Source organism: Orcinus orca, chromosome 3 (assembly GCF_937001465.1).
Source record: "Orcinus orca chromosome 3, mOrcOrc1.1, whole genome shotgun sequence".
NCBI classification, from domain to species: domain Eukaryota; kingdom Metazoa; phylum Chordata; class Mammalia; order Artiodactyla; family Delphinidae; genus Orcinus; species Orcinus orca.
The window spans coordinates 13,323,076-13,350,193 of NC_064561.1; the positions used below are offsets into that span (position 1 = coordinate 13,323,076).

Consider the following 27,118-nt stretch of genomic DNA (forward strand, 5'->3'; position numbering starts at 1 on the left):
CGCGCTCCCTCAACCCGGGGGCGGGGTCTGGGGCGCATATGCAAGCGCGCCGGGAAGACTGTTGGGCGCCAGCAGAGGGCGCACGCGCGTGTGGTCTGTGGCTCCCGCCCTTCAAGGCCCGCGCAGCCTCAGTTGGTACCGGGACGAGCGCGGGAAGGCGGCGTGGCTGTGTTGGTAGTCTAGAGGTCTCCACGTCCGGCCAGGGGGAACCAAAGAGAAAAGGAGAATAGGGGCGCCGTCATAGTCGAAGCGAGGTCCCCTCGAGACGTGCTGCGGGACCTCGGCGCTGGCCAGGGGACCTACGTAGAGATAGCCAGGCTCCAGCCACCAAGCTATGTACTGAGGCTCGCAGGACTCCCCTGGAGGGCCCTCGAACCTATGTAGAGGTTGTTCGGGTCTTACCCCAGAGTCTCGTCCGCCTCAGCCTTTTCAGGCGCGTCCCGGGGGCCTCGGAACCTGCCGAGGTAGTTAGCACAGTGAGAATTATAACCTGCCGAGGTAGTTAGCACAGTGAGAATTATAGGGAATACTTACGAGCGTTGGTTCTGTGCCTGTCAGTGTTGTTAGCACTTATAAAAAATACATGAAATAGTTTATTCCCACCCCGACCCACTGAGGTCGGTATTGTTGTCCTCCCCCCCCCCGCCCCCCGTTTTATGGTGAGAAAACCGAGGCCAAATAGGTTAAGTGACTTTCCCAGGCAAGTTGGTTTTTGAACTCAAAGTGACCAGCTTCAGAGGCTGAGGTCTTGATCATGTTGGTTTCCTGCATCGTAGAGACGGGCCACACACCACCTGCGTGGCGTCACCGCTATGTGTCCCTCTGGGGTCAGTCCTGGAGATTTGCCCAAGGATCTTACAAAAGATGGCCCCTGCCTCCAACTGCAGCACATTCTTCTGCTTATTTGGCTCCGGTTAGGAAAAGCTTCAACCAGAGCCATAGACCACTTGGTTGGCTTCAGCCTCTGTGGCATTTGATACTCTTGACCACCTTCTCTGGCAGTTCTCCTTTTCTTGGTACACTTCCCATTTTATTTGCCTGTTTCTTTTATTACCTATACCTCCCCTTCTCTGGGTGCTGCTTCTCCAGATTCCATTGCAGTTTTGTGTGTGTGTGGGGGGGGGGGGGTTGCTTGGTGTTCCTCTTTCTATGTCTGTTCTTGCTTCCTGGGTGATCTCATTCACTTCTTGGCTCCTACTGTCTCCATACTGGTGATTCTCAGTTCTTAGAGAACCCATAGCCCAGCCATCCCTCCATGACCCAACTACTTCCTGGGCATTTACCTTTGGATCTGTCAAAGATACTTCAAACTCATCATGTCCACAACTGAACTTGTCATCTTGTACTCACACTAGCTTGTCTTGAATTACTTTTCTGAGACCTAAGCCACCATATTTTCTTTCATCCCTCACAGCCTGGTTTTTAAGGATGTTCTAAATAGCTCTGAAACCTTGCTTTTCTATTTTTTTTTAAATTAATTAATTTTATTTTCGGCTGTACTGGGTCTTTGTTGCTGCACGGGCTTTGTCTAGTTGCAGCGAGCAGGGGCTACTCTTCCTTGAGGTGCATGGGCTTCTCACTGCGGTGGCTTCTCTTGTTGTGGAGCACGGGTTCTAGGCACGCGGGCTTCAGTAGTTGTGGCTCACAGGCTCTAGAGCGCAGGCTCAGTAGTTGTGGCACGTGAGCTCAGTAGTTGTGGCACATGGGCTTAGTTGCTCTGTGGCATGTGAGATCTTCCCAGACCAGGGATCGAACCCGTGTCCCCTGCCTTGGCAGGCAGATTCTTAAGCACTGCACCACCAGGGAAGTTCCTTGCTCTTCTATTTTTTTTTTTTTTTTTTTTGCGGTACGCGGGCCTCTCACTGTTGTGGTCTCTCCCGTTGCGGAGCACAGGCTCCGGAAGCGCAGGCTCAGCGGCCATGGCTCACGGGCCCAGCAGCTCCACGGCATGTGGAATCTTCCCAGACCGGGGCATGAACCTGTGTCCCCTGCATCGGCAGGCGGACTCTCAACCACTGCGCCACTAGGGAAGCCCTCTTCTATTTCTTTTGCTCGTCAGATCATCACATCTCTCCACTGCTCTCCCTGATCGTTCTCTAATCCAGATTCCACCCTGCAGTGAGCTTAGTCTAAAACATTTATCCAATATCCATCCATGGTCTATTGGCAGGATAAATTCCTCACAGTTTGGTCCTAACCTCACCTTTTGTCCCACCCACACTTCATGGGATTGGGAACTCCCCAAGAGCTGAGACATGTCAGTTTAACAAACATTAAATACTTATAATAGGTGCTGAGGCACCAGGATGACTAAAGCAGTATACTGAGATTAGATTACAGCCCAAGGGGGTGAGGAGGAGGGAGAGGAGGAACTTCAATCTAGCAGTGGTAGGGCACTTAGAGGGGGGCATTATACTTTATTCATGGACATTCCCTGCCTCTACCACCTAAACAAGCTCACAGTGTCAGCCAAATGTTGAATTAAAATGAAGGAAATGTTTTTAACTGTACTTGGTAACAAAAAAAATTGTTTGCATACTGCATTCATGTCTTAAAGGCTTTCATTTCTTTTGGATTCCCTAACCCCCTTCCCCAAGATCAGATCTTAAGGCAAACCTCAAAGCAATTCAGGTAGTGAAACTGCAGCCACCCTTGACACTTTCTTCTTTAAGTTCCTGCCATCCAGTAAGCCAAGTCTAAAGATTACTTTCCTTCAGATCACTTCTTCCTTCTTATTCCAGTCTGGCAAGCACTGTCCTGGATTAACTGAAATACGTTTCTAACTGATCTTCCTGCCTCTAGTCTACCCCACTCTAGTCCTTCCTGACAATGCATGCTAAGTGGATTTTCCTAATTTATTTCTTTTATTTATTGATTATTGATCAGTGGCTCTCCACTCCGGACCAACTTAATTTAAGTTCAGGCTCTCATCAGTGTGGACCCCGCCTACCTTCCAGCTTTCCTACTTCTTTCTTTTTTATATGTCACACAGAGAAAACCTTACCCAGCCAGGCCTTGTGCTTTCGTGACTCAAGTGATAGGGACCATCTTTCCTGCTCCTATCTTGTCTATTAAAATCTTCCTCATTCTTTTAGTCTGGCTCAGGCAGGATTGGGGATAACAAAGGACAGGAGCTTTGAGTTACTAAGGCAAAGAGCTTTCACCTGTAATATAGAGATCATAATCCTTATATCAGGTAGTCATGGTAGACAGCAAATAAATAACATTTGCTGAGTTCTTGGTACAGTTATCTTTCCTTTCTATCCCATTTACATTTGTCAAACCATAATGCTGTGTATGTCCCCACACACTCTAAAATTCACACAAATTGTAGTTTATGTAAAAATTTATTTGACCAAAATGTAGAAAAAGTGATACTATTACATATGATACAGTTGCAAGAATCTAAATGAAAAGTGTGGGTTTTATTCAGTTGCACAATTTGCTAGTGTATCTCCTGGGTAGTGTGATGCTTAATAAATAGGAGTGAGGGGCAGGGGATTTGGATAAGCTAGAAGCAGGGTGATTTTTAGTCAGAATTGTAAACTTGAGTTGGCTCCCACACTGCTGGGGAATGTGGAATGTTTCAGCTCTGAGATGTTAACTGAGAAAGCAGAAATCTAACAAAGACAAAATGTGCAGCCCTGTCTACAAAATACTCCACATCCAGTTTAATCAGGAGTTTCTTGGTCTTTGATTAACTTTGTCCTGAAGAAGGAATTAAAATTCCAGATAAGTAGATCTCCAATTTGCCAGTCCCTGGAGTATAGAGGAGATGAAGTTAGGCCACTTACTTTTTCATCTTTACTTTGCTGTCAGCGAGGGCCATTCTGCCCAATATTTGTTTATAGAAAAAGAGCCTTAATTATTGATGCTAGCAGTGTTTTTGATACGGCTTCTCTGAATAGGACTGAATTCTACAACATTCATTCCTGCTGAGTGGATGGCCTCATATCGGAGCAGATCAGCATGGGTCATTATTGGAATAAAACATTAGCTCCTCAGAGAACAACTTTAGAGTGAAAGAAGCATAGAGAAGAGCATATCAATCATCTATTCCGAAAACATCTGGGTAATTATTATGACTCTTTTCCAGGCATTCTCATGCTGACTGCTCAGAGGATGTTTGTTCTGCACGGTGGAGGGTGGAAAAGAGGCAGGATGATCAGGTTAACCTCTCTGGTTTATGACTTCCCATAGTAATCCCACCCCCACCCCCCTTTTTTGCTCAGGATGGAAAATCCCCACCCATTTTAATGTGACGGTCCCTGGCCTCCTATAGTGTGACCGATGGTGAATATTCTTCAGCCTTTTAAACTGACCCATGACTAGATATCGGAATCTGTGTTTCGAAAGTGTGAGGTTGTCTATTCTCCCAGGAACCAAATGCCCTCAGTCTTAAGAGAGTATGCTCAATATGAAATACCCTGCCTACCTTAGGAATAAATGCAATTTAAGGATAAAAATAGAGCTGAAAAAGCTGGTGCCATTTGAAAAAAGGAAGGAATAGATTTAACTGGTGCTCAAAGCTTCTCTGATACAAAATATTTGGTCATGTGTTTTGCTTGACATTTCCAGCAAAGCGAAGAGGCAATAACAAAAGAAACGTCTTACAAGAGAAGAGAAAGACACGGAGCTCTGGAGTTTCTTTTGGAACAAGACTCTTCTGTTTTGGTTATATACAGTTTAGTTCGTTTAGTGTCTGATCCAGTGTCTGATGTAAGCCCACATTCTCTTCTTTGGCCTGGGCAAGCTTTTCTGGTGAGAATTAAGAATGAGGGAAAAATAAATTAATAAGCATCTTTGTTAAAGGAAAAAAAAAAAAGGTTTCTAAACTCCACATTGCCAGAGTGAAAGAGCAGAGAAGGTACTCTACATTTTAATTATAGCAGAACACCGTGGACTAGCAGACACTAAATGCCAAGTTTGGGAGCCGGATAGGGTTGCAAAATAAAATACAGGTGCTCCGTTAAATTTGAATTTCAGATAGACAACGAATAAATTTTTTAACACAAGTGTATCCCAAATGTTGCTTGAGATATACTTATGCTAAAAATTTATTCATTGCCTATCTGATATTCAAATTTAACTGAGTGTCCTATATTTTAATATGATAAATCTGGCAATCCTAGAGTCAGAACACCTGGATTTAAGCCCCAGTTGGGCCAATGAAGTAAGCCATTTAACCTTTCTAGGTCTCAGTTTCCCCATCTATCAAATGGGGATAATAATACCATTGTGTGGCATGGGGGTTATTATGAGGCACAAATGAGAAATGCTTCAGAACTTATGAAATGCTACACAGATTTTAGTCTAAGATATGGATGACTTAATACATTTTCTCCCTAGTGCTGGTTAATTAATCCTTGAGCTTATGGTAGGGAGAGATAATCCTGTAACCCATCTTTCCTTTGGAGCTTCTGGGAATGGCTGTTTAAATTCCACGCATAATTGTGTTATTGTTTCTATGTGTCCGTAGCAGTGTAGTCAAACTGCAGGTAAATGCAACATGATTGAAATTTAAGCCAGACTATAGGTACATTATTAAGTAATTGAGGTGATGAAACAAACAAACAAAAAAAAACCCAACAAAACCCAAAAATCTAAGATGCCATCTACGGCTGTGCATGACAGAGCATGAGAGAGAACTGGTTTGCAATGAGTGATGGCTGATAAGGACTAGGGCAAGACTTATTCAAATACCAGAGGAAAGCAAAATGCCTCATAAAATGTGATATGATCAGCTTGGAAATGTTCAGAAAGAATAAAAGTGACTGCAAAAGATGGCAGCCTTTCAACTAAAGCTACTGAACCTTTCATTTGATGTGGCACTTTTAAAAATCTAATCTAGTGACTATGATGTGGGAGGATTCTCTCAGAGGACAGTTACTTGGGCCTGTCCAGTCTGGATTAACAGAAGTAACTGAGGGCCTACTATGTGTGAACCAATTTCTCCATTACCTTATTTAATCCTCAACCACTGAGCTATCACTTTTGTTTTTGCAAAAAAGCTAAGCAGCTTGTTCAGGGTTGCACAGCTAAAATGGTAGAGCTGGGATGTAAACCCAGGTTTCCCAACTCCAAATCTCGACCTCACTTCACACCTTGCCACTTGGATTCCCTGGCATCTACTTTATCATTAGGTCTGAGGCTAACTTTCCCCTAAAGTGTTAATTGCCCTTGAGAATGGGACAGGCCCCCACGCTGTCAACAGGTAGAAGTAGATCTCCGTAGCCCTAATCACTAAATGAAGTTCCACCTAGGTGCTTAGTTATGCAGACTGACTGGATAGACAGGGCTGCAGTTATTTCCAAGGGTGGAGGCTACATATGGCTGGAAAAATCCCAGGAACAAGTATGCAGAGAGAGAAAACAAAAAACACCTACCCCTACACAGTTTAATCTTTCCGGGGGCATATGTATAGGAATATGTGAGGGGAGTGGTTTATGTAGAAGTTCAGGGTGGACAGCAGTTAGGAACAGAGAAAGGTTGGAGGTGGAAGGGCATGGGTAGTTTAGGGAAGATGTATTTTGGAGGACTGAATATAAAGAATTGTGACAGAGGTTCCCACCTAAATAAAAAATTACTGGATGAGGAATAACAAGCTATAGTGACCCAAAATTAATGATCTCACTGGAGCTTTTCATGCCATTTTCAGGTTCAAGGGGCAGTCTGGAAGACGGCTTGGACATCAAAATGTCAGTGTTTCTGGGACAATTTAAGGTGGTGGCAGCGGTGGGGTGCAGGGGAGAGCCAGACAGACTATTTAAAATTTGGATTCTCTTGGGAAAACTGATGAGCTTTTGGTCACCATAGGTGTGACCTTTTAACACCCACACGCAAATTTTATGAGCTGTCACTAAACCAAGGTTCCTGGCTCTAGTTAACTCAAGTATGAGGGGAGATAGATGTTAGCATCTCAGGCAACTTTGTTTGGAACTCAGGAAAGAATCACCTCACTTCCTTTGTTTGGCATTCCAGCAGCTTCCATTCCCTTGTCCTGTTAATGGGATGCCCTTTAATTCCTCGTATAGTTGTTTTCTAAGGGCAGGGTATAGAGGTGAGCTTCCTCCCAGGACTGGGAGCTGGAGAGGTGTTCAGTGAACAATGAAAACATAGGGAACCCCAGGCACCACTCTCCGAGTATATCACAGAGAAAACATGAGAAAAGGAGGACTAAGGAGACCAAAATGCCATTGCCGCTATTTGAATCCACAGATGAAGCCCCATCCAAAGGTAGCCTCTTTTTAGCGATAAGCCTGCTGGTTTTTGCAAGTTCTGCTGACTCTATTAAGCTGCTCAGGAGGTTGGATGAGTCTCCATTCAACATAATTTCTATTTAAGGAAAAACTGCTATTGGCACGCAGATACAGTTAGCTAATACATTTGAGAGCTCAGGCCAAGTTGGCTTTTGTTTTTACATTGTCAGAAAAGAATCATGTGGGCATAATTTTCTTTTTGAAACGAGCTCTTCATTTGAACCATTCACTTTTGGTTGCAATCATGGTCAAGGGCCTCATAGCTACGGCTCAAAAGCGGCAAGTGGAGAAAATGAAAATGAGAGGGCATGAAGGTGAGGACTGCCTGTCTTTATTTCTGTCACACAGTCACAGACACAGCAGAAGTCTTGAAAGGTCAAACCAGGAGGCAGGAAACTGGAGCTTCTAGCTTCTAGAAGCCCACAGGAGTATAGGCACCACAGTGAGAAGGCAGACTTCAGTATTGCTAGGACAGAGGGCAGCACCCCAGCCGCCTCTTAGAGAGAGGTCATGTCGTTGAGAGCATGGTCCAGCTCCTCGCTGATAGCTTTGTACTTGAGCTTCTGAGCATATAGCTCGTCTAGAGGGCGGAGGTCCCCAGGGAGAGAGTTCAGAAGAAGAGGTACAGGGTACAGAACGTGAGGGTCGGAATGGAGTGCCACACATGAGCAACGAGAGGAAGAAAAAAAAAGTGAGAAAACAAAGCATGAACTAGGAGAAAGTCGTGTCCTGTGTAACACAAAAGAGAAAACAAAAGATCTATGGAGTGATTTCTAAGTGGTGTGAAGTTCTGCAGGGGGTTAGCCATAATGAACCTTTAAAAAGAGTGGTGACTAGAAATGGCTAGAGCTTCTCCCCACCAATCTCCCACCCCAGGTTATTTCTGACTTTCAATGATGTCATCCAGTCCAAAGGCTGTACTTTGGAATGGGGCATTTTCCCTTATATGGAAACCTCACTTCCTAAATCAAACATTGGGACACATGGTCTGAGGAATGAGTTCTGTACCCTTTCTGGGTGGGACAGGCAGTTTGGGAGATTTCGTTTGAACCCCAAGATTCTGGAAGTTCTGGGTTATTTCATGAAGAACATGGGACAGAATTTTTTTTAAAGATGGAACTCTTCAAGAAATTCTGGGATATGTGGGCAGCAGACTCGCAGACTGGAGTCTTAATTCAGGTCTCCACGGTCTCTAAATTTCCATTTTCTCATACTGTGATAAGCTTTGCACTCTCTGGGAGAGAGCTTCTGTAAAAATGCAAGGCATTTAAAAAATGCAAGGCGTGTCAGAAATGAGCAAATTAAAGGAAATTCTAAAGACTTGAAAAGAATCAGCCATATTTGGGTCTCTTTACTCACATGTGGAGCTAATTAAGCAGAAATATTTTAGTTCTTGAAAAATGGCGACCCTAGTCTGAATTTGATTTGCACTGTTCCATTCCAGGGCTCCAGACTTCCACATGTGACATCACTCTGCACTTTGCTATCCTAAAGTGGACGAAGCCCAAATCAGCCTTTCCAGATTCCCCCCAACTGTCTGGGGATGTGTCGTGTAGAGGGAGGCAGAGCAAACATAATTATGTGGTAATTTCATACCTTCCAGGTCATCAATTGTCTTTTCCAGTTTTGCAACTGTTCTCTCTGCAAATTCGGCACGGGTCTCAGCCTAGGGCAGAAGAAAGGAGTCACTATGAGTGCTTTAAGACCAGCCGCAGGAGAAACCTGAACTAGTTGGATGGAAATCACACGCACCTCTTTCAGTTTGTCAGACAGAAGTTTAATTTCTTCTTCATATTTATCCTCCTTTTCAGAATACTGTGGGAGAGACCAAAACACTGCTTTTAAAAAAGGAAGGGAAAAAAAGCACAGAAGAATGCATGTTCCCTGTTCCTCGGAGAAAAGTGTGTGCTTGAAGCTATGAACCTGCCTAAGAAGTGGAGACAGGCACCTTCCCAGGCAGAAGAAATGTGTGCAAAACTCAGAGAATCTGGGAGAGATCCCTCTGGGATGGTATTGATCTCAAGACCTGAGCTGATAACTCAGGATACACATGTGATGAATATGGTGCAGATGACCGCATGGAAATAGGCTACTCAAGGCCCTCCACAGCAGCTGGCCTAACCTATGTTTCCAACCCCACTTCCCATCAGCTTCCCCAAGGTGCTGGCCACTTCCTAGCCCTATTCTGAGTGTTCTCTGGTCTCCAGCCCTTGACTACAACTGGGCCCCCCAGCATGGAATGTTCCATTCCTCATTACTATCTGTCAGAAGTTATGTTTGTCTTTCAGGGCTCGACTCAGATGAATAGTAGCGAACCTTCATTAACTGCCTGCTATGTTGCTAGATATCATCAATCCCGATTTACAGAAGAGTAAAGAGTAACAGACAGGTTAGCTAATTTGTCTAGGGTCACATGGCTACGAAGTGACCAAGCCGTGACTGGAACCTGACTCTGGAATTTGAGCTCCTGGCCAGCATCCCGCTCTACGGTCTTTTCTAACGTCACCTCCTCGTGACACCTTCCCCAACTTTGTGAAGTCCCTCTGTTGAAGCCCCACTGCACTTTGTTACTTTATCAACCCCTCTACTCAGCTAGACTTCAAGATCTTCAAGAACAGAAGCCGTACCATCACTGTAGCATCTCTCCCCGCGACCAGGGCAGCATCTGGCATACATATGTGGTCTGCATTTATTCACCACCTATCCTAGTATGAGATATACACCAGGCACAACGCTAGGACTAATGACACAGCTCTAAACAAGACATAGTCCCTGTCCTTAAAACCTACAATCTAGCAAGGAAGGCATGCAATTAATTATGATAAATGTGATCAACCATCATGATAGGAAAAGAAGTAGGTGGGGCTAAACAGCTGAGAAACACCTAACCTAGGTGAGCAACCTAAAGGATGAATAGGGGGTTGCCAAGCAGAGAGCAAAGGGAAGGCCACCCCAGGCTGAGTGGACAGCAGGTTCAAGGTATTGAAGGTGACCCACATGGAATGTTTGTGAAACTGAAGTTCAATGCAACTGGAGGGGAGTAGGAGGAGGGAGAATGAGGAAGAGATGAGGATGCAGGGGTTGGCGGGGGGTGGGAAGAAGGCCATGGAAGAGCGTGTACGTTGCTCCTAATGCTCTCTCCTGTAATGACTGCTTTGGGTACTGTTTCAGCTAATAAAGCCCAATTCCACCTCTGATTGCCGCTCGACCTTCTAGAAAGTATTTCTGGAGGAACCCAGGGATTCAGTTGAGAGTGAGGCTCTGTAGGCTCTGTATCTATATGATGATCCTCAGATCTACCTAAGAGGAGCCTGGCCAGGTCCCAGTCTCATTCCATCTCCACCTTCCGGGAGGTAGAGATAAAAGATGGTGCTAAGACCCCATCTTAAAAGGGGGGAAATCTAGCCGCTGGACACCTCTTTCTGTAGGGGAAAAACCTGGCTGCTGGGCACCAAAGCTACTGTTAGCAAATACAGGTCAGATCCCTGATACCCTAGCACGCTCCTGCATACGTTGGGGGGAGAAAAGAAGAAAGTTCGGCAAATCACCCTCCAGCTCAAGCCAACCACCAACCTTTTCAGATGCAGCCTCTAGCGACTTCAGGTTGTTAGTGACATTCTTGAGTTCTTCTTCCAGGTCACCACATTTTCTGCCCAAAGACAAGGGATTTTTGTGTCTTATCTTACATCAGGCAATTCCCCTAAAAGAAGTTTTCAAAAGGAGGAATCGCACTTCCAGGGGCCCCCAGAAAGAATGCGGGGGGAAAAATGTTAATGGCTTTTTCTGAGACACAGCGCTGTGTGTTTATCAAAACCCTATCATGCCAGGCAAAGGCGCGGCAGGCCGAGGAGTATTTGGAAGGTTTGTAAAGCACTCCTGTGCTCCTGCCAAGTCTGAGGCAACAGGGACTTGTGAAATCTATGATTGATGTGGTTGACTCCGGAAGGTGTTTAAGAATGAGATGGGGGCTGGGAGCAATCGGAGTTTACACCGGACACTCCAGGAAGCAAGGTTGGAGAGGATTTTCGAAACCAGATCTCTCTCAGCACAGCAGGAATGCTCCGGGGAGCTGGATTCCTCACCCAAGTCCGAGGGGGGAGGCATTTTGGTTTTCTGGTGGGGAGCTTGTGGGGATTCCGGTCAATCTTCTCACCTTTCCCCCCAGGAATGTGTCCCAATCCAACAATGACATCAAGAACAAGGCATTTAAACACTGACATGGCTCCCTGCCCTCAGTGTTCCCTTAAGAAGGCACAGGGCTTCCCTGGAGGCGCAGTGGTTGGGAGTCCACCTGCCGATGCAGGGGACACGGGTTCGTGCCCCGGTCCGGGAAGATCCCACATGCCACGGAGCGGCTGGGCCCGTGAGCCATGGCCGCTGAGCCTGCGCGTCCGGAGCCTGTGCTCCGCAACGGGAGAGGCCGCAACAGTGAGAGGCCCGTGTAATGCAAAAAAAAAAAAAAAAAAAAAAAAGAAGGCACAGCCTCTGGGAAAACAGACTTCTGGGCTTCTCTGCTCTCCCTGTCTCACTCATCTTTCCCAATACCTTTGTGGGAAGAGTCAACACGTGGGCAGCACTGCCCAGGGCAGTAAGAACAAACAGTTGCCCATCATTCTTTGTCAGCCATGGAGGCAAAGAGGAGGCACTGAGCAATGAGTCTCAGATGCCCGTCCACTTGACCAGAGGCCCTGGTCGGTATCCATTCCCAACACAACCAACTCCCTCCCAGCTCCACCCCCGCCCCGGAGCTGAGCTGGGCGCCACTCAGCCTTGCTCTGCCACTCACAGTTCAGACACCTCGGCACGCTCCTCTGCCCTCTCCAGCTCGCCCTCCAGGATGACCAACTTACGAGCTACCTGCAGAGACAGGAAGGATCGACCGAGACTGACCCCTAAGAGCCACATCTAGTTCAATGCCCTCCCCCGTGCAGACAGCAAGGCCACACCCAGACCATCTGCAACGCGGGGCTTTCAGCTGCTTCTCCGACTCAGACAGTCCCGGAGAAAACCTAAATTCTCTCCCTCAGGCCCCGGGAAGTGAAGGAAGAGATGGGACCATGAGGGCAGGCAGAAGGAGCAACTGAGCTTTCACGGCCTGAAGACCCACGACTGGGGACCACAATTCCCCATGTTAGCCTAACACCAAGCTGCAGGACAAAAAAGGGATCTGATCGCTTGGTTTCCCCATTAAGTCTAAGTCCCCACTTGTCTGAGTGTCACAGAATTTCCCAGGACTTTTGGCGTCGTGGAAGATATGGTTTCCTAGCCAAGTGGCTGTCTTAGGAAAACAGATGTGGACACAGAAGGACAGCTGAGCTGACCAAGAACTTCCTTTAGGCGGCCCCAGGGTTCTCCCTATCACAGATCCATTTCCTCCCCACTTCCTGCTGCTGCCATCTACCAGCCCCACTCACCCCAACTCACCTCCTCGTATTTGCGGTCAGCCTCCTCAGCAATGTGCTTGGCCTCTTTGAGCTGCATCTCCTGAATCTCCATCTTCTCCTCATCTTTCATTGCCCGGTTTTCTATCACCTTCATTCCTCTGCAAGGAGCAAACCTCGTCATTACTTCCATACATTACCGCCTCATCACACACCTCCATGCATCTGCTCATCTAAACACTTCTCTGACATCTACCAAGAACCGTACTCCGAACAGGAAATTGTAGAGCTGCTCACGTTCACTTCATCTTTGCCAAACGCCAGGCACTAAGCGCCTCAAACTTCACAACCCCCGCCCCCAGAGTAGGTACATTATCCCCATTTCACGGAGGAAGAAACTGAGGCATAGAGAGACTCAGTTAAGCAAATAACTTGCTTAAGGTTACACAGCCAGTAAGTGGCAGAGCTGGGATTCAAACTGGTGATGTGGCTCGAGTCCACACTCCCATCCTATAGAGTCTCTCGCTAACTAGTAACAAGGGGGACTTGTACGCCAGCAGTTACCACGATGTGATCGGAGGTCTGGGCCCAGCTTGGCTGTTGGAATGATGAATTCTGCTGCAGTGAAGTGGTGTGTGTGTGTGTGTGTGTGTGTGTGTGTGTGTGTGTGTGTGAGAGAGAGAGAGAGAGAGAGAGAGAGAGAGACGAGGCACTTCCCAGAAGAGAGTCCACAAATGAACAAGGAGGGGAAAGGTATTCTTCAGTGAGACAGGGCTGTACAAGAAAGCCCCAGAGGAATGAAAGAATATGGCAGGGAGGTCAGGGTGGCTGGACCATAGGCTGCTTGAATGACACACTAAGTGTTTTATGCCAAGGGGACATGGAACCACAGGAGGGTTTCAAAAGCAGGAGTGAGTGGAAACCAGAATGATGGATGGACTGCAGTGGGAAGACCAGGTAAGAGGCAGGTACCCACAAAGTGACAGGTGAGGAAGGCCTGAACTGAAGTGGATACTGAACTGAAGTCCACTTTGGAAAGGACAGCGTCCTGGGGATGGCTGGAAGTCTCCTACAACTTTTGACCATGAAATGGAGCTCACTCTAGCCTGCACTGCTTGGGGTGGACAAGGTAAGATCAGATACTTCCAAAGAAGAGGCCAGTGCTGGATAACGTATCGATGTGTGTTGTGCCTGCCCACAGCAGAGGACCATATACTTCTTTTCTTTTTTTTTGAATTTTTGAATCATTTAATTTTTTTATACAGCAGGTTCTTACTGGTTATCCATTTAATACATATTAGTGTACATGTGTCAATCCCAATCTCCCAATTCATCACACCACCCCAACCCCCACCATATACTTCTAACAAATGCTTGCATTCGGACTATCACTACCATTCTCAGCTGACTATCAAAACACTGTCCATGCCTGTACCAGTCCTCAAGATCATCAAGTTTGGAAAACCCTCTGCAGCAGTGGAGAGATCAAAGTGACTTGTCCAAGGCCACACAGTAAATGGCAGTGGCTTTTTGGAAGAACTTAAATCTAGATTCTCCATCTCCCAAGTATAAGATTCTATCTACCTAAACAGCAGTGTCTAACAGGGGTACCATCAAAGGCCTCTGGTAACGTGATACCAATAAGTGAGGGGCTTTCCCAGGCTCTAGTGGTTTGCCTTGGGGAGGTCACAGAAGTGAGACAATCTGGCCAGGCTGGTCTGACTGTGAACAACGGTAGCAGCTAATCTAGGCCCCAGGCACAGCCACGAGCAACTTGTGACTGGATCCTTCACACTTCCTTGTGACTGCCCTGAGCGGCCACCCTCTCCCTCTATTAAGTGGCTGAAGCAGAGATCTGTGCCTGCACTGGGATCTGTGCCCTGGGTAGGACTATTCCACTGCACGGGAAGAAATTTCCCACTTGGGCAACTCGAAAAGTCAATCTCCAAGATTCCCCGGTTGGTTCTGCTTCTCCAGGGTATGGTCACAACAGTACAATCGGGAATGAACCCTTGGGAGGAGTATATACCAGAAAACTATGGTGGATGGGTCCGGTGAGAATTCTGTTGTGAAGATGTGGCAGATACACGAGGACCAATGGGCCAGCCCACACCATGACCACACAAGGAACCCATTTACCACCACACAGAGACAGCTGCTTCTGTGAATTACACAATCTGCCCTCAGTCCTCCAGAGCCTGCGCCAAGGCGTGCCAGAGAACTTGCCCACTCTGGAGGACACAGTACCCTTCTGGAGGCAGCGTAGCTCTGTCAGTGGCAAATATATTAATGGGACTGGTTCGTGCATGTCCCTGACACACAGCTGTCCAGTAGCCCAAAGCCTGAAGCACTGCCTACGAACATCTATGTAGATGGCCCATTCCAAATTTTCATCCCCCGCCTTCTCACATCACCCTGGAAACTGATGTCTTGAGAACACTGATGACGAGACGCACAGCGACTTTCAGGGAGAATGTGAGAAGCAGCGTTCTGCAAACTGACTGCCAATGACAGTCGCAGCTGCAATCTTATACGTGTCCATTTTTTGCCTTCTTCTGCCTGTTGTTCGTTTTCCTTTGGAGCCACCACATCAAATGCCCCTACCTACAGCATGATGGTTTACAAGGCGTTGCACCTACGTACACACCATACGCATTTGTACGTATGTGCACACGTGCAGGTCTGTGTGATCTCATTTACTCTCACCCCAGCTCTGGCAGGTCCGCTCTACGACACGATCCCCATTTCCCAGAAGCAAAGGCTAATGCCACTGGGTTCAAAGCGTCCTTACCTCTCACTCTCATCTGCAGCCTTTTCTGCCTCCTCCAGCTTCTGCAGGGCTGTGGCCAGTCGTTCCTGAGCCCTGTCCAACTCCTCCTCAACGAGCTGGATGCGTCGATTGAGAGCTGCCACATCACCTTCAGCCTAGGGAGGTCAGAGGTGCAGCCAGGTTAAGAAGGAAACGGGTCAGCTAGCAGCAGGAGCCCTCCACTCACACAGTGCCCTTTCCCCCAGCTAACCCGCTTCCCCTGCCAAAGCCCACCCAGGAATCCAGGTGATAAGGAATTCACACTCTGTCTCATCTGGAGAATGTGAATTTTCCATATGATCTTTCCCCCAAATGTCAGCAAACATCTACCACAATAGGACAGTCTGTCAAGTCAATACAGGAGAGAGAGATAAGTAAGCTGTATGTTCCAAGAGGATGGTGCTGGCCTCTCCATGGTATTTCTAGAGAGCAAGGCCACCAGTGACCGGCTCACCCTGTCACATAAGGTCTGCTCCCAGCCACCTGAATAGCAAGACAAATGCAAGAATCTGGACGCCTCAGTTACATGTTGGCCATACAGTTGGGAGGGAGGCTGGGGGCGGCCCAGTTGGAACGCCGTCCTTAACCAAGCCTGGCTGAGAGACGTTGGGACAAAAAGATACAAGAAAGGAAAGGAAAGAAAACTTGGTTACAGGCATGGGAGAGATGTCAGAATGTTGTTAGTGGCTTTTCAAGATGTTTTCACCTACAAGGAAGGGAATATGGTGGCGTGCATAAAAGCAAGAACTCCAGGATCACAGTGTGCTGGGTCAGAATCCCCGCTCTGCCAGTTTATAGCCACGTGGCATTGGGCAGGTCGTTTCACGGCTTGCTCTGAGCCTCCCTATGCCAGGGCCTGCTTGCTTCGTGCCTCTGTGGGGACTGTAAAGGAAGGGTATGGCATTGCACCTGGCATGTGGGAAGTCCCACAAAGTGCAGTTCTTACTGCCACGGTTTCACCTCATTTAATCCTCACATATCTCACCCATTTTACAGCTGGGGAAATTGAGAGATCCAGTGAGGTGAAGTAGTTTGGTTCAGTGTCACAGAGCTGGTAGGGAACGGCTTCTTGAGCCCCAGCCCAGGGTTCTTCCCTCGCCGAACCTGTGCTCTGAGTCCTGCAGGGGCTTCGAGGCCACACACTTAGGAATATTGCCAATTGGTAAAATGGAGCTCAACCGACGGGAGAAATATAAAGCTACCCTGGCTTCTTCATAACAAGACGAGAATCTCCGAATTGGGGAAGGCTGTAAAAATCCGTGGAGTAATAGAATAAGGCCAGAGTTGCTGAAAAGCACAGAGTCAGGAAACTTTTCTTAGCTCCGGAGTCCTAGCAGCAGGGGGAGCAGAAGCTCCCACAGGTGTTTTTGATCGCAACTTCCTCTGCAACATCAGTTTGGGGAATCCATTTAAACCACTGATGAACTATTTTAAGAAATGTCACCCACTCGTTCCAACGAGTGGGTGCTTTTTATTCTTTTTAAATGATATGAATCTTAACTCCTTCAGCAACTGGGGCAGGAACTGACTTCCCCCCAACCCCGTGTTTTTTAGGACGCTCACAAAATGGTGCAACCAACACCATTATCTAATTCCAAACGTTTTGTCACCCCGAAAAGAACCCTCATACCCGTTAGTAGTCAAGGAACGGACGTTTTAGATCATGCAGAGGTGCTCGATTCATGAGTAGTCTTAAAAAAAAACAAAACACTGCCTCTTTACGTGGGGGATTCTGAATCCCGACAACCAAGCTTTGGGCACATTTTCAACTATCTGGAATCGAGACAGTTCTGAGATACATTCATATATGTACATACATACATACATATGTATTTTTGAAAAACTGCTAGTCACTGCTAGTCATTTTCGGTTCCACCCCTTCCTGCAATCAAAGCTTCTACATGCTACAAAGGATTTCCCTTATAAGGTAAAAGAGCCTTGCTAGATACATGTGGCAAAGGAACAGGAAGATGTCGGTTAATCACACAAAAATCTAAACGAAACCAGCTGTTGGGAGGCAGACCCAGAAGTCTGCCACACGCCGGCTCTTGGCTTTCTCTACAAGAGACTGAAAAAGTGCCCCCCCCTTCCCCCCTGGGCTCAATTCCTTTTGCCCAGGAACCTTCTTAAGGCTTTTCCCCTTTCCTGATCAAGAGAAGCATGCCTTGAAAAGTGAACTTTTTAAGAAGTTCGAAACTTTCCAAAAACATCTCTCCTCCCATATTGGACTGTCCCGCTCCTGAGTCTTGGCTCACGGCTGAGGGCCATTTTTAAGCAGAAGTAATTGTCCTCCAGAGATGACTTGGGATGAGATCAGAGGGAGGGTTATGCCGGTTACGTGTGCTAAAGAGGCCAAACTGGCTACTGTTGGAGGCTTACACCAGGTTTCTGAGGCCTCTTCACGCCAGAGCAGCCCTTACAGGATTAAATGCTTTGACTCTGGCCAGCGGAGAAACAGTCTGGGGGGCTCTTCCCCAGACCTGTCAGTACACATGGCAGCTCCATCTGGTTGGGCACTTTTTCCACTTTTGGGGTACCCACCCTGAGTCCCAGCACTCCAGCTTTCAGGGACCCTGGGCTTCCACCCTCTCCCCCAACTTTCTTTCCTCTGAGTCTTTGCACAGTCTCTTGTCCCGGAAAACTCTTATTTATTCTATAAGACTGTTCAACCTCCATTTTGAAGCCTACCCCACTGGTTCTCTACTTCTGTCATGCTCCCATAACAGTACGCAGACACACCCCGCCCACAATGTTAATCAGCCTTATTTGTCTGACTCTCCTTGCCCCCCCCCACTAGGCTGTGAGCTCCTCTAGGGGTAGAACGAGGGGAGAAAAAAGTCCAGTAATAGAGCTCGTACTATATGCCAGTTGCCATGTAGGGAGGTTTTAATCCTGAGACCCTCCCAACTATCCTTGGGGTCAGCATTATTGTCATCCCTACTTTGTAGATGGAGACACGCTCCTAGCAGTTAAGTACACCAATACAGATCTCTCTCCAGCCCCACTGGTGGCCACCACCTGTCCCGTCCCAAGGGGCAATCAGGGGACGGAGAGGGGGCGGTGAGGCCCCCTCCTCATTCAGCCCCATTATCTGCCTCAAGCCCCGCAACTTGCAGCGGCCGCACACAAAACGATCTTGGGTCGGGGGCCCCATGCTAACATTCCAAGGGGCTTCTAGAGGAAGGCGGGTTCCGCGGCCCGCGTTCCCACAGGGACCAGCTGGGGAGGGAAAGGCCCGCGGCTCGGGACTGAACTTCCGCCCCAAGTCTGGAGCAGACACGTCGCCGCCGCGCCCCTGGGAACAGCTGGGAAAGTTCGGCAGGAACCGGGAAGCCTCGGAAGAGGCGAGAAAGTGCGACGCCCCCAGCTCCACTCCCGGTTTCGGCCTGTCCAACCCTAGACAATGGAAGTTCAACGTTTTCACTCTCACTTCCCGCTCCTAGGTGGAGTAGCAGCTCCCCGCCCTCCCCCGCCCGGACCCCGGCGCCAGCGGCGAGTCGGAAGGCAGCAGGGTGCCCCCTACCCTCTCTCCCTACTCCAGGATCGCGTACACCCCCCCGCTCCGCCCCATCCCCCCATTTCCCGCTCGGCCGGCCCCGCCCGACCCGGATGCGGCGCCCCCTCCCCCGTCCCAGGCTAGGGAAGGAGGATGGCGATGGAGGAACGGGTCTCAGCAGAGGGTCCCAGGTTGCGGGTCCGCGATCGGGAGCGCCGGGGCCCGAGGGTGCAAAGGTGGGATAATGGGGGCGATGATGGGGGGCGACAGCGGCGGGCGCGCAGGGAGCGCGGGAAGCGGGCGGCGCCGGGATAAGGGAAGAAAGGAGGGCGCGCCGCAGCCGGGGGTGCAGGAGCCGGCGCGCAGGCTCTCACTTTCTCTCGCCGCTCGCGCTCGCCGTCCAGCTCCCGCTGCAGGCCCTGCGCGCGGTCCTCCGCCTCATCCGCCTGCTGCTGCAGGGCCTGGATCTTGCGTTTCACCGCCTCCAGGGAGTTGAGGCCAGCCATGGCGCGGAGGCGCACGCAGCGGGCGGCGGGCAGCGGCGGGCGCTCGTCTCGGCTCGGCTCCGGCGAGAGCTGCAGCAGCCGCGCCCCGGCCCCAGAGCCTTTGCCTGCGCCAGGGCCGCCCCCGCCTCTCCCCGCCCCCGGCCCGGCCGCTGTCGGGGCGATGAGGTCACCCGGCCGGGCAGCCGACGTCAGCACCGCTGGGGGAGGGCCTGACGTCGGCACCGCTGGCCGCAGCTGCTGGAAAGTGCCCTCTTTCGGGACTTATTTGGAGAAAGCGCCGGGAGGCACCGCCTTCTCCTCTTCCTCTTCCTCCTCCTCCTCTTCCTCCAGCGCTTCCCGCCCGCCCGGCCCCGGGGCTCCTGTCCGGCCCTGCCACGGGCGCCCCCATTACTGGGCACGTACGTCGGAGGCTTTCTTCTCCGTCAGCTCCAGCTTCTCCTGCGCGTCCTTCAGGTCCTCGGAGTATTTGTCCAGCTCATCCTCCGTCCCCTTCAGCTTCTTCTGGAGGTGCGTCAGCTCCTCCTCTACCTGGGGACAGATAGGGGGACGCATCAGCCTGGGGGCCACGTCCCCGCGGCGCAGGGGCGTCCCCCGCATTCATAGAAGTCCAGGTTTCCTCATCTGTAAAACAGGGATAACAATGTTACGCACCACTCAATAAACGCACCACTCATACCTGTTAATATGACTTTCACATCCTTTCCTTATCCTGGGACCAGCTGTGCTTATCTTTTTTTGGAGTCCCCCAATACTCTTGCAGAATGGATCACAGCTTTTGGGAAACAAGTCCCGACAAGTTTCCTACAAACACGCGTTCAATTTTGCAGCCTCCTCAGGGGAGTCTCATACTCTGGGCCTGGACCATCCCTCTACCCTCAGCCTTCCCAACACTGGCAGCAGAGGATCTTCCTAAGTATGTTTACCCTCCCTCTGTCTAGAACCTGCCATGGTTCCCTATTGCCCAAGAGAGTGGTTCTCACAAAATACCCTGAAGGGTTGACAGGCTCAATCCCCGCCCCCGCCCCCCACTCCTGGACTTTGGGGGCTTACTAGAAGAGAGCTACTCCTTAAAGATCACTTTCCTGGAAGGCTCAGGTTAAATCTCTTAAATTCTTGCAATCTGGCTTGTGTTCGTTTTAATAAAAGTGTCCCCTGCATTCCCCACATTTTCAGTCCTCTTTTGTTTATCCCAAGAGTCTTGCCAGCCTCCTGGCACCCCCAGTTTGAGAAGGTTAGGTCTGTGGGATACAAACCACAGACCCCTTCACCTCTCCATCACCCCTCACCACACCAGTCAAGGGTCAGCTCAGAAAGCTTTCTCAGCACCCTCCCTCCCTCCCTCTGTGCGCCTCCCTCCCCTGCAGTAACTCTAGGCTGGGGTGGTCAGTCCAGATCAGGCTTTGATCTGATTTTATGTCTCAGGTGGTTTGACCCCTGGTCCTGTTCATGCTCCCAAGGTGGGCAGGCAGCCCCCATGGGCCCTGCATCCTCCTCCTCCTCACAGCAGGAAGCCCAGAGAGGTGGAGTGACTTTCCACGGATCACACAGAACAGGATTTGAACCCACATCTGAACAGGCCCTCGTAACAGGCATGCTTTTCTGCATCCCTCCCTAACTTGCTCATGTTCACTCCTGAGACAATGTGCAAAATGTGCCAGGTCCTCTGTGTGTGTGTGTGTGTGTGTGTGTGTGTGTGTGCGCGTGCACGCGTGCACGCGTGCATGTGTGCAAATTCTTAAAAGGGCTGCTATCCCAGCCTCCCATTACCAGGGCTACTGAGTGTCCTACCGCTGAGCTGGGGAATGGAAAAGAGGGTGGGAGATCAGAGGAGGAGGAGGGTGGCTGCAGCTCCCGCAGCTCCCGCCTAAGACAGGGTCCACCGACCCTGACTTGACCTCTAGGCAAGGAGCCCGGAAGCCTGACTCCAAATCCCAGCTGTATGACCCCGTCCCCTTTTCTGGCCTCAGTCTCCTCATCTACAAAATGGAAGCCTTGACGTGGTGGTCTCTGAGCGCCCTGGCTACTGCTTTTGAACTTCTACTTTCACTGAGAAAATAAGCCAGTTTCCTTAAAGACAGGTCAGCCTGACCCAGCGTCCACCTGACTTCCTTCCAGATCTGTGTGGTAGAGCATTTCCTAGGTGCCAACTGTGTGCCAGGCACAACGCTCTTTTAACATGAAAAAGTGAGGGCAGGTTCTGCAGCGTCGGGCTCATTTGGGTGTCAAGATTGTTTTTGACGACTTTTTCTGGCAGTGTTTGGACAACAAGGAGTGGGGACTGTGATAAGGGAGGCAGAGTCCTATGAAGCAGTTAGAATGTGCCAGACACATTACAAATACCGTCCCCCTGAAGCCTCGTGTCACAGAAGGGTAAACTGAGTCCCTAAACAAGAAAGGGACCTGCCCAACGCCATACGGATAGGGCACTGGAACCCTTGTCAGACTGATTCCAAAACTGGTAGGCTATACTGTGCCCACTGCCCATCATGCCCTCCTCCCACTGACCCTCCACACCCAGCCCCCTCCCCTGGGTGGCCTGCACTGCTGCCCTGGGCCCCCAGTCCCTGTCCCACCCTCTCGCCCAACCCTGACCCCTGAGGCAGGGGGTGCCCTCCGTGTTTGGTTCTGTCTCCCCCAGCCTGGGACTCCTTGCGAGACAGGCCTGGGGCTGAGGTCAGTCTGGGCTCCAGCATCACCCAGTATGGGACTGGGCCTGATGTTCGCCACAGAACCCCGGGGGAAGTTTGCAGAATGAATCAATGACACAACTGCAAACCCCTCAGTGGTTGGAGCTGGGTCTGAAAAATAAATAAAGTGGACACAGATCGGGTTCCTTTCCCTCTGTCCGAATTCCACACACAAAGTGTGTACGGGTGCGTGGTGCCTTGCCGGGGGCGGGGGGGGGGGCGCTGAGCCTTGCACTGACTCTGCAAGGTCGCCCTCAAGTTGCTTCCTTCTTGGGGCCTAGTTTCCCTGCCTGTAAAACTTTGGCCAGGAGGGTCATGGGCTGCGTACCATAGTCCCGGCAAATGGGGCCTTTGGGCAGGGCTGAGGCAGGATGTGGGGTCAAAGGCCAGTTGGGGCGGATGTCGCTGCCCTGGGAGGGGAGCGGGCAGGATGTGGGCAGGCTGGGCCTCCTAGTCCCATTTCCATACTGGAGAGAGAGGGCTTGGAATTGGGACTTTACTGCAGGTTCCCTGAGGGTCAGGCTGGCCTAAGACCCATGCTCTCTGGCCTCCTGAAGCATAAGGCAGTCCAGATAAATTGAGTCTTTCACCATCTCCCGCCTTTGCCCCAGGCAGAACTGGCCATCTGCGCTATGGGGTTCAGGCTTCTGCTTTGGACCTCTGGAATCTTGGGTGCCCTGCCATCAGAAGGCGTTGTTTGCCCCCATTTCTCAGATAAGAGCACTGAGGGCTCAGAGAGGGGCAGCAATGTGCCCTGAGTTACAGAGCTAGGAGATGATCCGGCCTGGATTTGAGCACAAGTCCACCCCAGTGGGCAGCTTTGTGGGAAAAAAGAGAACAGAATGAAAATCCAGCTGGAGACCAGAGAACCTGTCCCTGCCTCCTTGGCCGTGCAGCTGGCTGGATGCTTTGAGGAGCCTTCCCTTTTGAACTTGTGTGCGCCTTGGTAGAGTGTGCTCTATCAGTCACTCACACCTTAGTGAAAATTAGAGCCATAGAATTGCTTTTTTTCTGAATTCCTAGCTAAGCCCCTCTTGGTAAGGGCTAAATGATGGATGGAAGCCGGCAGCTCAGGGCCAGCCCAGGATGGGTGTTTGTGTTTGCCAGGGAGGGAGGAGGAGAGTTTATGGCAGGGAGAACTGGGGTGGGGCTGTCCTGTGCGGATGTGTCACAGGCGCCTAGGGCAGCCCCAGGACACTGGGGGATGGGGAGGCCCAAAGGGGAGGTAGGGCAGGGCGGGAAAGAATCTTGAGTTTATTGAGCGCTTACACTGTGCCGGGTCCCAGGCCAAGGGCTCCACCTGCCTAGTCACCCCTCGTCCTCCCATGGTGGTGAGGAAGGCATCACTTTCACTTCCCCATTTCACACAGGTAGCCACCGAGGCACAGAGAGGTGAAGGTGTTTGCTCCGGGGTGCTCAGTGACTAAGCTGTGAGCAAGGCCAGCCTGAGTTCAGAGCCCGCACTTTTACCTGCTGAGCTGGCCTGACGCCTGGGCTGGGCAGGGCTGGGCACTTGGTGGTACCGTCCTAAGCGCCTCCTGGGGCTGGTTCGAGACCTGATGCTCCTGAGGACTTGGCAGTTGACCCCAAGGGTGCAGATGAGCCGTTTGGGGCAGGGCACCGTGGGAGGGCTCAGGACCCCCTTCCCTCCTCTCACTGGCGGCTCTGGCCACCCAGACACAGACAACTGACTTCTGCTGTGTCCCAAGCCACGGCCTTGGGACTGCCCAGCCCAGGACACTTCCATTAGCTCTCTGATGTGTCCCGGCTGCCTGGGCCTCCCGGGAACCTTGTCCCCAAAGCTCTGGGTCTGGGGCCTCTGCCTTCCACAGGTATCCCCGCCTTCCCCTACCAGGCTCACAGCAAGGGCTCCCCAGATACACAGAGACACATTGAGATTCTCAGGTTCACCCTCAAATCTCTACCCACCCTAGCCCCCAGCCCCTCACTCAGCTGCCCCTGCAGTCGGTCACAGCCAGCCCCACCATGCACCCACACTTGGCCACTCTCCTCGGACTGTCACGCACAGTCACACCTGAGTGTGCTCTGACATGGGCACCGGGTCACCCACACTGACACAGATACCCCAACAGGCACACACATACCCTGACACACACGCACGCACGCCAGCCCAAACACACAGTCACCTTAACACACACACACACACACACACTCACCCTGACACCCGCACACTCCATTAATGTCATGTCAACTTTTGCTCAAGCACACACACAGCTAGCCTCTCCCCTATACACCCAAACCCCTGCTGATACCACCACCAACACACGCAGACTCACAAACATAGCCATACTCTTCCACACCCACTTTCCAACAATTGCACGCGCAGGCTTCCCTCTGCACACACATTCTTAGTCACCTTCACCCCTCCAGAGAGCTGAAACACACACACAACACATGTGAACACACAAATGCTCACACACACACAAATACCTTTCACACACACAGCATCCCCAAACCACTCCCTCTAGGATACCCCCCAACACTGATGCCTTCACCCCAACACACATCCGCACACCCTCACATTTGCACACACACAACCAGCCCACACAAACACCCCTCTCTTTCTCACACGCTTTCTTAGTCTCTCTCTCTCTCTCATTCGCTTTGCTCCCACTGGCTTTGTTGGGAGTGGGTCCAGTTGGCCCCCTCCCTCCCAGCCCAGAGACCCCTCCAGGGAAGACGAAGCAGCACTCTTTCTCAGCTGGAGCATCACCCCCTGTGTCTCCCCCAACCTCCGAGTACCGAGATTTCCCAGACCCCCACCGTCGGCCCCAGAAGCTCGGCCAGCTCAGAGAGGGTGCTGGGCTGCCCGGCGCAGCCCAGCAGAGGCACGTCCGTCACCTGCTTGCACTTCTCCTCAGCAGCTTTCTTATCCGACTCCGCCTGCTCGGCCCGGTCGATGGCGTTCTCCTTGTCCAGCTTCAGCATCTGCATCTTCTTCTTGATGGCCTCCATGGCTGGGCAGTCGGGGGGCGAAGGCGCAGGAAGGGCTGCGGGATCGAGTGAGCGGCGAGGGCGGTGGAGAGGCCCTTATAGGCTCCCCAGGGTGCGCCACCCTGCTTCGGGGCGAGTCTTGGAGGAGGCCCAAGCTCAGGCCGGCTGGGCCAGCCACCACTCGCTTGCTTGTTCAGGAGGACTCGGCCAGCTCACCAGCCTCCCCACAGCCCTCGCCTTATTTGGATCTAGCATTTTCTCAAAGGAAAAAAAAAAAAAAAAGGCCCGACCCGTTTCCGTTTTTAACCTGGTGACACAGGTCCCGCGTGCGCGAGCAGGCACAGCGCCGGCCCAGGAGGATGAGGGCGGCCTGCCGGCTGGTCTGTTTCCCCATCTGTGCTTGGGTGGGCTGAAGAGGGCTTGTGGGGGGGTGCAGAGTAGGGGTGTGGTGCGGTGACGGGGCTCCTGTCCTCCCTTCTTCTCCCCTCTGGGTCCCTCCAGGTATTGGGGGGTCAGGACCCCATCCCATCTGCTACCACCCCTGGGGGACTCCCTGGATTACTCCCACCTGTCTGACCAGTCTCTGTCTCATCATCTCCCTCTCTCTTTCAGTGACTGTCTCTGTCTCTCTCTATCTCTTTTGTCTCTGTGTCTCTCTCCATCTCTTTTTTGTTTCTGCGTCTCTCTCCATCTCTCTGTCTCTTTGTGTCTGTCTCCATTCCCCTCTCTCTGTCTCCCCATCTCTTATGGTCTTTTTCTCTCAGACTTTTTCTGTATCCTTTTCTCTGTATCTCTCCCTCTCTCTCTATCTCCTCCTCTATGTCTCTGTCTCTCTCTGTCATCTCACCTGCCCCTGTGGATCCGGCCCACAGGGGCGAGATGGACGCGGGCTGTCTTTCTTTCGGAAACTCTGGGAGGCCAAGGCGGGCCCAGACCAGACCCTTGATGCCTTCCTTAGATCCTGCCCCCTCCCTCTCCCACTCCGAATCTGGCTACAGCTCCCCAGCACCGGCAGGAACAGGAGGCGGCTTAGCTTCTCACTCAAGACTCCTGTTCACCCCCACCCCCAGCTCTCCCCACACTCAGCTCAGCTCCTTCCACTGCTTCCCAGGCAGGGCTGCCATTTCCCCTCCTCCAGGGCTTTGCATGTTCGGTCCCCTCTGCCTGTTTTGCCTTCCCTCCAGCAACTGGAGCAGGGACTCACTGCCTTCAGAAAGATGTATTCAAAAAAAAAAAAAAAAGAGGGCTTCCCTGGTGGCGCAGTGGTTGGGAGTCCGCCTGCCGATGTAGGGGACGTGGGTTCGTGCCCCTGTCCGGGAGGATCCCACGTGCCGCAGAGCGGCTGGACCCGTGAGCCATGGCCGCTGAGCCTGCGCGTCCGGAGCCTGTGCTCCGCAATGGGAGAGGCCACAACAGTGAGAGGTCTGCGTACCGCAAAAAAAAAAAAAAAAAAAAAAAAGAAAGAAAGATGTATTCACTCATTCATTCACTTGAGAAACACAGAATACCTCTCACGTGCTGAGCCCCAGAAGCACAGGCTTGGAATGTGGGAGCCATTACTATTATTGTTATTATTTGATCATCTGTTTTGGACCATCAGCAGCTTTGGGGCAGGCCTGTGCCTGGTCCTATCTGTGGTGCCCTGAATGCACCCACCCCCCAGAGGATCAGAAAGTCCTTGTTAATTAAAATGAACAATTCGCTCTATACACTCACACACTCTCTCACACACATTCACATACAGACCCATCTCTCTAACTAGGAAACTTCTATTCATCCTTCAAGGCTCAGATCAGATGCCTCCCTCCTCCAAGAAACCCTCTTGGACTCCTAGACAGAGCCCCGGACCTAGCCCTGCATCCAGACTTCTATGTGGTATACACGATGGAATATTACTCAGCCATAGAAAGGAATGACATTGGGTCATTTGTAGAGACATGGATGGACCTAGAGAGTGTCATATAGAGTGAAGTAAGTCAGAAAGAGAAAAACGAGTATCGTATATTAACACATATATGTGGAATC

The 27,118-nt window shown here is 50.8% G+C and overlaps 1 protein-coding gene across 4 annotated transcripts; it reads right to left on the bottom strand.

Annotated features, from left to right (window-relative positions):
- Positions 1-3,328: 3,328 nt before the first annotated feature.
- Positions 3,329-25,283, bottom strand: TPM4 (tropomyosin 4). Of its 4 annotated transcripts, none has more exons than XM_004277613.3 (9): positions 25,001-25,283; positions 19,854-19,979; positions 15,432-15,565; positions 12,684-12,801; positions 12,046-12,116; positions 10,833-10,908; positions 9,012-9,074; positions 8,856-8,925; positions 3,329-4,758 (listed from the first exon to the last, which is right to left on the bottom strand). In XM_004277613.3, the coding sequence occupies exons 1-9, from the start codon at positions 25,112-25,114 to the stop codon at positions 4,676-4,678; spliced, it is 855 nt and encodes a 284-aa protein (XP_004277661.1). In that variant the 5' UTR covers positions 25,115-25,283; the 3' UTR covers positions 3,329-4,675. The 4 variants fall into 4 exon arrangements, with proteins under 4 accessions (XP_004277661.1, XP_004277662.1, XP_033257460.1 ...); XM_004277612.3 differs by lacking the exon at positions 3,329-4,758 and adding an exon at positions 4,766-7,839 and having other exon boundaries at positions 25,001-25,177; XM_004277614.4 differs by lacking the exons at positions 19,854-19,979; positions 25,001-25,283 and adding an exon at positions 19,320-19,756.
- Between the last annotated feature and the right edge of the window lie 1,835 nt (positions 25,284-27,118).

What these genes read in the sequence shown, in the direction of transcription:
- TPM4 (XM_004277613.3), bottom strand. Translation starts at nt 25,114, where the DNA reads ATGGAGGCCATCAAGAAGAAGATGCAGATGCTGAAGCTGGACAAGGAG. An exon ending in TGTCTGACAAACTGAAAGAG is followed by an intron (nt 8,926 to 9,011) that starts GTGCGTGTGATT and finishes CTTCTGCCCTAG; the next exon opens with GCTGAGACCCGTGCCGAATT. An exon ending in GACAATTGATGACCTGGAAG is followed by an intron (nt 4,759 to 8,855) that starts GTATGAAATTAC and finishes AATTCTCACCAG; the next exon opens with AAAAGCTTGCCCAGGCCAAA.